Here is a 12,683-nt window from a genome sequence, read left to right as displayed (position 1 = left end):
ATAGCCAAAAAGAAAAAAAAAAGTCCCTAGCAAAGACTAAGGACATCATGGTAACAGACATCTCATATCGCTTCTATTCTAAACAGCTCAGGTGAGAGAGCACTGGGATTTCCCTCCAAGATAATGTTGTTGTACCAATTCTGTGGGACCCAAAATACTTCTAGTTACTGTTCTAATAATCATTTCATGCATATTTAATCCTTGGCTGAATTCTTCTCTGAGGTGAAACATATGATGCTCTTCCATTTTCAGGAGGCTATTTATGCCAGTTACCCCTTGTATGAGTTTTCTAAAGACTAAGCTCTTCTAGACTCTGACAAAGGCATCCTGGAAGAGCCTCTCACATTATAAAAATAAATGGAATAAAATGCTGGCTAAAACAATGTGCTTTAACATGAGTGCTGGGGGAGAACCTTGAAATCTGTAAGTCTATGACATCCAAAATACTACCAGGATATACGAATAAAAACAAGGTACTTTGCTTTCTCTTGCTTTCTTTTATATTTAACAGCTTATTTTAAAATAAAAGCACTTTTATTAATACTGTATTTTGCAGCTTTATGCAATGTCCCTATTTTATTCTCTTAATATGCAAACAAATGTATTCAACCATAGCTAGAAGCTAGATGTACTAATCAGCACCATTTTGTGTCACCGGTGCTATAAAAAGACTTTATAGCACATTAAAAGATTTCTAACAGATCTTCAGCCTCCTGCAAAGATGTTAATGCCAGCCACTTCCAACATAAGCATCATCACCAGCACGCACACCCTTACACGCCTCTTCAAAGAGAGGTTTTAAATATTTAGTAAAAGGTTTTAACAGCACTCTCTCATTGCCAATTAGTGACAGTGATACCATTTAAATCTTTTATAATGACAACACTAAAAATGAATAAATAAATTACAGGACAACCTAGTATCACAATACTATAAGCCCTTATTATCCCATAGTGGATTTATACTTTTGTCTGGTACACTTTCCAAGTACTCTTAGTTCTGCATTGCAAAAAATAAAATAATAAAATAAAACAAATAAAAAAACATAAAAGGACACAGATGAACAAAGCACAGAATGGCTTCGACAGAAACAACAACTACTAAATGCAGTAAAATTCTTTAGCCTGGAAGAGAAAGACGACATAATGTAAATAAGATGAACATCTTTCAAGTCATGATTGGAATAGAAAAAGTGAATATAGAACAATTGTTTAGCTATTCTAATGAGCCAGGGCATATCAAGTCAGCAAGCAAGTAGGTACCAGGTATAAAAAAACAAATAGAAGAGAAACTTGTTCAACAACAGTTAATCTAGGAAACTTTGCCATAGGATGTTACGGTGGTGAAAAGCTTACAAAGTTAAACTGTTCCTTGACAATTACTGTGAAAAAAGACAACCATAAGGATTATTAAACCCCAAGATGTCTTCAGCTGCCAACTACTTGAAGGTTGGGAGCGAATGTCAGCGAAGTGTGCTTGTCCTTGTATCTGTAACGGTCACTGTTGGAAGCAGGCTAATGAACTAAACGGACTTTTGGTCTGACCCAGGACAGGTGTTCTTAAATTTGTTTGGGCTGGCAACTCGCAGAGTGTTTCTGAAGGCTGCAGAGGAAAATAGATGCATCTACCCTAAGCTGTGCAATCAGCCTTAATCATACGTTCGGGCCTCAAGCCTGTGGGGACTTCAACCCGTTGTGAAGGCTGACAGCCTGGCACTGGAACCTCTTCTCCTTTTCTTCTTCTTGGGATTCACAACAGACACCAACCATTGCGCACACCAGAGCTCGGTTCTGTTCTAGCACTTGGCTGGGAATAAAAGGATCTCCACTGGCTGCTAAAGGAAAAAAGCACAGTATGGCCAGTCTGCTGTCTCCCTGCTGCTGAAGCAGAAAGGCCAAGCTGTATGGGGGATGAGGAGTGACCAAACAGGGGAGGGATGCACAGGGTGGCACAACAGAATAAGGTGACACAAACTGGAACCAAGCCAAGCAAGACAGTAAAACAGCAGTGTTATGAATTCTTCCATTGCCCTTTTCTACCTCTACAAAACACCAAATGATAAAACTCACAGCTAAAAGGATCCGATGCTTTCGTACTACGCTATAACTCTCAGGCTAGATTCTACCTAAATCAGGCTGGCCGTTCACTTAGGAAGGAGCAAACATGAGGTACATGGAATGTGTTATTTCAGAAGTGAAACAAACAAAGCTGAAAACTGCCTACCTCAAACAATAGTTCTGAGATGCACTACTGCATCTATTACAATTGGAAAGAATGAAGAGAAGACAAAGGAGATGGAGCTTAATTAACATAAAATACATACAATAAGCTAAGGGGTTCTTTAAAAAGAAGAAATAGATATAATATTATCCGAACTCAAACTACTGAGGTCTGCTTTAGCTTTCTCCACTATGTGGTAGTAATGTGTCATGACTAAATATAGTCTCGCATTCCTTGTATTTCACATAAATATTAATCCTTAACTCTTAAGTTCACACTGGAGATGTCTTTTCAAACAACTGCTGTCAGCATAGTTTAAAAAAAACTGATTTAGAGACCATTCCTTGTGAATGGCAAAGTAAATTTCAGTTGATTGAAGCTATTTCCTGAAGCAATTTATGTCCAACTATTACTGAGTTTTTCCTGCCTTTTGCAGTAAAAATGCGTTTATTTGTAAACTTCAAATGCATACTCAGAAACTACCTAACGTACGTGAAGGAAAATGTTAATTCTGCTCCTGATCTACTACAGGAATAAGCATGGCACAGTATAAGATCATCATAAAAATGAAAGCTGATGTTTTGCTTTTTTTTTAAATGTACAATTGTTTCTTTACTGTTTACAGAGCTTACCTAAAACTCAGTAAACAGTTGCCTGTACTAAGAATACCAGCAACAAGTTGTAGGAAGAAAATAGTCTAAACAAAAGCTTTGGCAGCAAGCTGAATTCCTATCCTTTTATTCCAACTGTAATAAAACAAAATAAAAAAAAGAATTAAAACCATGAATTTTTTTTAACTTAAATAAGCCGATATTTATATTTTATTTTAAGAATTTTGGGAAAGCATATTGTTGACTGAAAATGTCAAACACTTAGTCATCAGGAACTAGGTAATGGAATACATAAAGTACACAGGACTTTCAACCATTAAAAGATGTTTTACACAACAAGAAAAAACACGCCAGCCTTTCTGCTACTGCAGAATTTCACAGTCATATTGTCTACCCCTCTTTCTCTCCTAACCTGCACTAAAAAAGGGTGGTACAGGATAGGAATTTGTTCACATACATGAATGCTAACACAACAAAGTATGTACAGAAGCTTATAACTCTCCACCTTTTTAGGTGAAGGCAAAATAACAATGCTTATAAGAAGAAAGGACAAAAAAAGTAAAATAACACAGGAGAAGGGGAAGAAGAAAGACGTAACAGTCACAGAAGCTCAGTCCTAAAGAAAACTTAAAAGATTCTGAGGAAGTCGTTTCTAACAAAAGAAAGACAGTTCTTTTCATACTGCAATACTGAGATCTTAATTTAGGGGACTATTATCACCAATTTTAGCATAGATATTAGGACACTATTCTGCATAATATCAATTACGTGCTATGTATTTTAAGATATATATTTCTTATACCAAAATGAAACCAATGATGTAAAGTTGTTTTCACTGAAGTAAATACGTTTTGATCAATCTGAAAATAAGTCTTAATATCTTGTTATTTTATATTTCTGTTTTATAAAACTCAACTGCTGTTCTGAAAAGTATTTTTTTTAATAAAGGCCACTTCCTGTCTGCCTGTGCTTGTGAACTATGTACAAGTTTCCAGAACATGAACGTTTTTTATCTGAAAAGATCCCTGAACACAGTATACAATCTTAAGTACTCGGGAATATTTTATTAGTTGTTCCAAAGGGTCAAATGACATTAAAAGAAACCCCAAGAGAGCCAGGAGAGGCTGATATGAATCACGTCTATTTATCTTTCCCAAGGTTGCATCAGTTAAATGCTGTGATCCTCAGTACTGCTGATCCCCAGTCACATGCTGTATTATGCTCTTCACTGTCTTCAACATAGATGTTCTGTGAGGTGAAGATCTAGGAAGGAAGAGGCAGCTGAACCCTAACACATTCCTTTTCAGAAGCAAGGGACAACCAGGTCAACGTTGACACTCCTTGAAAAGTAGCTAAATAAGTAAAAATGAGGGATTTCTGGCAGTTAAGAGGATGGGTAACATGCCCTTCCCAAAGATTGCTCCAAACATATCCTCCCAAGACAAAGAGAAATAAGTACTGTGATGGCACTATCCCCCTATATGAAAATCAGCTGTAAAGCAGTACTGATAATCTTAACCCTAGTTGAAAAAAAATGGAAAGATGATGCTTGCTACTGACTCTCCGTAAAGACAAATAGCCCCAGATTGTTCCAAAGAAGTCATTTTTATCCAAAATCCATAATCTTGTACTTACTGTTAATTGTTAACATACTTAAGAGTAGAGTCATTTTCTCATAAATTATATTTCTGAGCTGGAGTCTGCACCAGTATATTGCTCAGCTAACAGACAATAAAGCGTAAAATTAACTGGCTTTTAGTGAAATTGTAGAGTATCTAGTATTTGAATGATACAATTTAAAACCTATAAACTACTATCAATTTAAAGAAAAAAAAAATCAAACCAAGTATCATTGTATGATAGAAAAGAAAGTATACTTAAATCTGCTGTTGATAGGAAGATGGAAGACATGCATGCATGCTGGAAGATAAGTTTAAAATCAGAAAGAACCTGGCAAATAGAAGATACAACCTGAAATAATGAGAATGAAGTTACTAAGGAAAAGTGCAAGCTTTTAAACTCTGTGCAGATGATTGCTCTTGCCCATATACAAAGAGGAATAATCAGCTAGCATTTCTGCCCAGAAGGATCATATACTAAAGGTGATTGAAACAAAAGCATCATACTGGAAGATACAAAACCTTGATCCTGTCACAGAGCAGTGGAACAGAGTAGGCTGACCTCTTGAGGTCTCTTTCAGCCTTATTTTTAATCATTCTTTAATGCACACATGGTACTGCATTTTATCACATTTTCCTATTTTCCACATGAAGTATAAATTATTACATACCTTTCGTTCCCTAAAGTCTACCTGCTAGTCTGCTTATACTGAGATTTCTGAATTGTGAACACAATCCCAAATTTGTGGGCAAAGTTAAATATTTTAAAACCAATATACAACTATTATAATAGCAGTTCTAAGTCAATTTGTCTCTTAAGGTTTATACAATTGATAAGTTTTATTTAAAGGAATTTTGTCATTTAGAAAATATGAAGAGCTATGTTCATATCACCCATGGGCCAGCAAAGGCTGGAAAATGATATGATTAACATCCTCCCTTCCTGTCATCCTCAGCTTTATTTTTTTAATCATCTTCCATGATTGCAAGCAACATGAAAGTTTTGTGAGCAATGCATTATTTGTGAACCATGGGTAGGAGACCACTGCTCTAATTCCTACCCAAAAAAAAAACAAACCAAAAGCAGCACCTAAACAATTATTCATATCTCTGATCAATCTTAATAACAGCCATAAGAAAAAAAAAAATCCATCAGGTGTTCGTAATAATTTGTTAAATTCAATTAATTGATTTTTCATTACTGATCAGACTGAACATAACATTTTGTGGAAATTCTAAAGATTGGGGTGTGGTGGTGATGGAGGAGTTCCTATTACAACAGCTGACCTCTTTACACAATCAATAGAAATAGATAAGCTCTTCCAGAGAGGAAGTCAGAGAATCTAAATTCTTCCAAATTAAACTCCTGCTCCAAGTCACAGTTTGGAAGAAAAACACTTTTTCTTCACTGGCCATAGTAGATAAGCTAGACAAATTACAGTGAATACCCTTGTGTATCAGTTTCTATAAATATCTGTTGCTTTTTCTTTAATAGAATTACATACATCAAAACAAAATTTTTATTACTGTAACCTGGAGAAAGTACTAAGGTAAATAAAAATCATGTAACAAACGCAATGCACAACATATCTGCTCAGTGGCTGTGACATAACACACATCCTGGTCCAATGTCACTGTTAGCAAGTAGTAAGTTGATTAATGTGTGTGTGTAGTGTGCGTATATACATATATATATATATATATGTATGTATATACATATAAATGCTACAAAATAGTCAAGATTTTGTATGACAGAAAATACGATGTAAGGAAAGCTACGATATGGTGTTAAATGATGTTTTAAAACAAATATTATATTTAAAAAATGTAGGTATCCATTACAGAATTAGTAGAGGATGAAGGAGGAATGCAAATAATGATAACTACATGTAAATTTCTATAGTTTAGGTGAGAGTGCAACAAATCAAAGCACAAGTATCCCACAAAGGAAAGCTTGAAGATTTATGAAGCTGCAGTTAGCTGTTCAGATCTCTCTCATTATCTGACAAATAAAAGAGATGAGATGCTATATCTACAATAAATCAACCAGAAGAAACTGAGAAACAAACAAAAAATCCAGAAACAGCTCCTTTAGAAAAATCTACACTTCTAATTGTCTAGCTGAAGCCTGCCCAGGGTAAGAAGACATAGGGATAGCTGAACTAACAAAGCCTTGTTTCCTATGGATATGCTTTCTTTGTGGTGGGATATTGTGGTGTCAATCGATATGCGTACTCTAAGCAAAAAATCCTCCACTGTTGGGAGGCTCAATGTCTGTCTTCCATATGAATCTCCTTGGAAGAACTAAGCTCACACGGTAGCTTTTTGTTTCCAAGGGGGAAAACGGGCCGGGCAAGAAAGAACATGCTAATTCTCTCCCGCCTTCCTCTACGGGGCTATTTTCTTTGCTTAGGAGCCTTAGCAGCTTTGAGCCTGTTGTCACTCAATCAAGTTTACTTGAAAATATCAGGTAAATCGAGAAGCCCCTGGGATACAAGTGCACATTTTTGTATGTGTTACCCACACACATGCACATATATATACACATACATACACCAACAGTGTGACTATACAACTTACTTTCCCATTACAAAAGCTGGCTGAAAATCGGGTCATTTCATATATGTTAAACTGATACCAGCAATCTAACTCTCTTACATCCTTACAGATGAAAACTGAATGCGTATGATCTGTTCCTGGATCTCCACTAAGACTTGGTAACATGTCATTTTGGCTAAGGTAATTCAGGGCTGCAGAGCACCTAAATCCACTGAAAATATTGCTTTAGAGTTTTCCGTGAAAGTGAGGAAAAGGATTTATTATAGACTTTAGAACAATCATAGTGGTAGAGAATACTGTGTAACATTCTCTACAGTTCATGTTTTATACACCGGATACAAAGAGGCATGCAATATGAACTACCATCACAGAAGCCATATAAGATGATGATGTATGCTGTCATTTTATTATGAAAAAAAAAGAACCTGAGGCATATGCTGTAGGACTTCCCAGCTGTATAAAGACGCAAATATAACAATATTCGTTCAATTTCAAAAGCAAAAGCTCTGTTGAAAATTATCCCCTAGAACATCTATCTACCTGCTACATGTGGTTCCTCTTTCCTCACAGATTTTGGAACTTAAGAGCTGCAATGATCAGTAAGCCCAAGGCTTTAGAATGAAAGCATAAGTTTACCTGCAGAATACAACAGGGAGATTCAAATTTGCTTAAGTTATCAGCTGAGAAACAGTGTTTATTGACACTGAGATCAGTGTACTGATCTTTTTTGCGTACTACCTTTGTGTACTACTATACGCAAAAAATCTCTGAACTTTGCTTGCAGGCACATGTTGATAAGACAACTGTACTCACAGAATGCCAAGCCTCCTTTCTTCATTCTTTTTTCATTGTTGTCTACCTAAATAACTACAGTTTCTCCTACCTATGTCTCTTCTCGTTTAATTAGTGACACCTCTCCTAATAGAGATATTTACACAGCTGAATCTCTTTTTGCCCAGATCTGCAGTGCTGACAAACTGTGAGGTTCCATAAGCGTATATTGTTCCTAGAGATCCCAGGAAGTGAGCAGCTCTGAAGAAACCTGTACTCCCTAAGTTATACGCCTTTAAAATATTCCCAGAGACTTATCATTTCAAATTCTCTTTTAGATGGAGGGGAACCCCCACACATAGATAAAGGAAGCCCACTACCGACTGTTAGAGCAACTAAAAGAAAAAGTTCACAGGAAGCTCAAATTCACCTTGAGCTGCAAGATGGACCCACCGTAAATAAATTTTATAGGAAAGTATAGGGGCCATTACAGAAAATTATATTATAGGAAACCATAGGTAGTAACGCCAAGAGGAGTATTATAGAAAAGCAAAATACTGACATTATATAACGTCAGTAAATAAATACTGACATCATACACTGAAAAATCCACTATATAAAAATAAGTGGTACATACATTAGTTCACAAATTAGCTATCTGAATGGCCTAAAGCCCACAGATGCATGATGTGTCATAACTATTTTATCTGAAAAAAAATCAGAATTTCATATATATTGAGGGTGAGAAACAAACACAGATATATTACCTAGCCCCTCAGATTTGTTTCAATAAAGATAAACTGTGCAGTAAGCTATTCCATAAAAATTGCTACAAGTGAAGGGTACAATCTTTAATACTTTCAGCCTGCACACAGCTTATATATCAGGGTCTAAAAGTCAAAGTAAAGAAACATGACATGAAGGTCATATTAGTATTTCTAGTAACAGTGGCTCTACCACCTTGAGAATATCGTTCTCTTAGATAACACTTTAATCTCAAAAAGTATACAGTCTTGTCCTGAACAAGAAAAACCCAGAATGATGCAAGTGCACAAAATAAAAGTAGTAAGAAAAAAATGGAAACAGAAAAAAAAAGAGAAAAGAGCAGACTGTAAACAAGAAAGAGAAGGAAAAAAGACAGTAACTACTCTGAGAAGAAAAGAGAAGACTCGTAAAGATGGACAGTCAATGGAGGCACCAACTAATAGCAAAAGAAAACACAAAATATTTCAATTTTCTTGCACAAACAAGCACTTCCAAAGAATTTAATCTCAACTGGAACAACCTGACATTCAAACGTCAATTTTCTGTTTGTGACTCAGGAGCCTACACGGTATTCTTTAGGCAAAGCCTTTAAAACATTATGTATTCCATGAACTTGCATCTTACAGAGCCACTAACATAATCCTGTATTTTAAATGAAAGACAAGAAATCTGTACTTGCACAGCATAGATGGGTTTTCTGAGTTTATTCTGTGTATTCTATAAGAACAGTTATACATCATGCATATAAGTTACTAAAACTCCAGGAATATTTCCAAAAAATAGATTACATATGACTTTTTCCACTCTGCTTCATAGATTTCTGCTCTGCAAGAGTGGACAATAACAAGCATGTTAAGCTTTAGTATTCATGCCAAGTTTTCCAGAAGGTTTCATATCAAAAACTATGTTGCTACACAATCTGACTCCAACTACCTGTGAACACTGCTGAAACAAGCAGGCAGAAGAGTGTTCAGCATATTTGAGAACAAGTATTTTTTCCCAAAAGTATTAAAACACTCATATTCGAAATAAATACGGACCACAACTTTAAAAACACTGCTGCCAAATCATTCAACTCATGTCACAATTATTCAAACTACAATACAAAGTAAAACACTAATCAGTTCTTGATAGCTAAACAGTTTAAGTTCTTGATAGCTAAACAGTTTACTGCTCAAATTTGTCAGTAACAATACCAGAACGTTGGATAATTTTATATTCTGCGGTGCAGTGACTTTTGTGTAAGTTAAGAAGCTTGATTTAGATAGTCATGAAGTGTAATCCAAAGCCTATTTCCTTTTCTTGTGCTCCTTGGTTTTACTCTATCACACTGGGTATACTATAATATACTGCAACATAGTGTATCCCTGTTTGGTCCCCAGAGAGCCAGAAGGTTCCTGTACAGTCAAATGATACAATACAAAATAGTAATATGATAGCAGCTTACATATCGCAAGCAATATAGTATCTTTCTTGAACTACCATAGAAGGAACGAAACAGCGTTAGGAAATAACAGATTTGTATAAAAGCACTGGTAAATCCAGTAAATATTAGATTTTTCCAACACCAAGTTCAGTAGCCTCTTTTCTATTGTTGTAATTTATTTAACACACACACATAGACGCACACACCCAGCGTCACTGCTCTAACAGGAAGGGTGGGTGCAAGCTGTCAAATGCTTTCCACTGCTGACTGCCCTTGCACTCCCCTTGGTTCTTGAACCAAGGTCTGGGAGACTGTAACACAATATGAGGTACACAACTGGCCTTGGATTTCCACGTGTGTTTTGCTAACACAGCCAACAGAACTTCACGCTCTGATTTTAGAGGTGTATAAGTATTTAAGAAGACGACAAATCTGGCTGTTCTTCTTGATTAAACTCAATTCTGAAGTACTTCGAGAAGTTGCTCTTTATTTAAGGTTAATACAGCCACTATACAAATGGAGTCATTTTGCTAGGTTCTCTAACCTTTTCACTGGAGTTGGGAAAGATTAAAAAAAAAAAAAAACAAGATGAAGTGTCACCTCTCAGGAAGCAAGGACTTAAGAAAAGGGAACAATTGCACTTGTGTAAATAATTGTATAAAACAAAAACAGAAAGAAAAAAAACACCCATCCCTTTTTCCACTGATCTGCATTTTACCATTTTTCTGCCCCAACTTATGCAGAGGTAAGTAAAAACAAAGACTGTATCTATAGGTAAAGCACACCACAGTCTCCTATTAAAACACATTGTCACTTGTAACAAGAAAAATAAAACTTTCTATTTTCTCCTCTCCCACTCCCAGTCCAGTGAGAACCTGAACCTCTCATCACCTGCTGTGTGTCTGTCACGCACACAAGCCAATGGAGCCACAAAATTGCTCTGCACAGGTGCATGCCAAATAATAAGAATATTGTGTAATCCATGTCTTTCAGCACCAGGCTGATGCCCATGTTGTCTTTTAGCAAGCCAGCTAGGTTCTCTCGTCCTCACCAACACTCCAACAACATTAGAACGTTCTATTTAAACATTCCTCAAATCACAGCATCCACCCCCACGTGTGGATGTCTATACCGCCATCCTTTCACTGTTTTCCACCTCTGACAAAGGAAAAACCTAGTCCCCTCGCCACAAAAAAACAGCATATCCTTTCATCTTGAGGCAAGGTTCTGTGAGCCAAACCTCTCTCACACACATATCTCTGCCTGTGTCACAGAGAAACAGCCAGGACCCCGAGGGGGAGGAGCAAATGCTCTTACCTTAATTATGCTGCTCCTCCGGGGGATGCCGGGTTTGCCATCTCTCTGCTGACTGGTGGAAAATCCTTTCTCTTTGCTGCTGCTCTCTGGGCTTCCAGGAAGAGCTGATCCCGACTCCTCGCCAGCTCCCACTAGGGCACAGTCCCCATTAGAGACCCGGCTGCCTGCACTGTCAAAGCGGGATCTGCTGCCGCAGCCACCTCCGCCGCCACCTCCTCCTCCCCCTCCACCTTCCCCATCTCCTGCCTTGAAGGCCACCTTTCCTTGGACCGGACCTGGGGAGGAAGGGAGCCCCCCGCCGCCAGTGCCACCACCGCTGCCAAACTCCGCCATCAGCCTCTCTGACTAGAGCAGAAACACTATTGCTATCCCCCTCCCCTCCTCCCGCAGCTGCTTGGTGGTGGCTCTTCTTCCGCTTTCTGTGTATTTACGATCGGGGGATTTTGAGCAAAAGTGTCTCTCCCTCCACAGATCTGACAGCTGAAATCGCGCAGCTCCAGGAGGGGGGTAAACGTCTCAGTTTTGTTTCTGTCAGCACCAGTCCTTCAGCACCTGGGAATGGAAAAGAAATGAAACGTGACAGTCTGCGCTCACACGAGGCAGCGGCGGGCGGGGGAGCGTTACACCACAGCGCGCTCCCACACACACACACACACACACACACACACACGGCACGCACTCAAGCGGCAGGGGAGGGACCGCATGAGGTGTCTGTGAGCCGCCACACAAGGCACACGAAGCGGCAGTTCTGCAGAAAGACGCGGCAAGGCAGCGCGGCCGGCTCCGCGCTGCAGAGCCGCAGAGGTGCGCGGCCACAACGCGCCCTCCGAGCACCGCGCCGCGGCGGCCCCGGCCCCGGCCCCGGCCCCGGCGGCTCCCAGCGCCCCGCTGCGGGCTGCCTGCGGGGCACGGCCGGTACACGGGCGACACGGCGGTCACGGCGCTGTGCAGACGGCTCACCCGGGAAAACAAGCGAGATGCCGATGGCGGTATTTCCACGCTTAGAGTAAAACCCACAATCCCGAGGCAGAGAAAAGAAGCGGGAACGAATGAAAAAAAAAAACAAACCAACCAAAACAAAACAAAACCAAAAAAAACTTGAAGACAAACGCACCCGAAACCCCCCCGTCCCCACGGGACTCGGGGGGAAGCCCGTCCCACGCGCCGCGGCAGCGAGGCTCCAGCAGCCGCCGAGGCGAGCAGCCCGCTGGAGGGGGAGCAGCGCCGCGGCCCGGCCCGCCGGGACCGTTACCCCACGCGGCCCGCCGCCGCCTCCGGCCACCCTCCGGGGAGCCAGCGGCAACTTTTCTTCCCTCCCCGCAGCCCGCCCACACCCAGCCGCCCCACAGCGCCTTCCGCCGGGCCGGCGACAACCACGGCCCGGCAGGCGGCGGC

General features: G+C 39.5%; 1 protein-coding gene across 10 annotated transcripts in view; it reads right to left on the bottom strand.

The window, feature by feature from the left end:
• Nucleotides 1–12,683, bottom strand: part of PLCL2 (phospholipase C like 2) — a 128,348-nt gene that overhangs the window by 101,774 nt on the left and 13,891 nt on the right. For 8 of the 10 annotated variants that reach the window (XR_011139672.1, XR_011139670.1, XR_011139671.1 and 5 more), the window contains exon 2: nt 11,289–11,840. Coding sequence is in view for 7 of the 10 variants with exons in the window: in XM_068935331.1 (XP_068791432.1) it covers nt 11,289–11,621 (333 nt within the window). In the remaining 3 variants the exon portion in view is untranslated. Of the gene's footprint in view, nt 1–11,288; nt 11,841–12,248; nt 12,590–12,683 lie in introns of those variants that run through there. The other 2 variants (XM_068935327.1, XM_068935329.1) reach the window with 2 other exon arrangements.

This window comes from Struthio camelus, chromosome 2 (genome assembly GCF_040807025.1).
Source record: "Struthio camelus isolate bStrCam1 chromosome 2, bStrCam1.hap1, whole genome shotgun sequence".
Lineage (NCBI taxonomy): Eukaryota > Metazoa > Chordata > Aves > Struthioniformes > Struthionidae > Struthio > Struthio camelus.
Note: the sequence above shows the minus strand (reverse complement) of the source record. Positions and strands in the feature narration are given on the sequence as shown.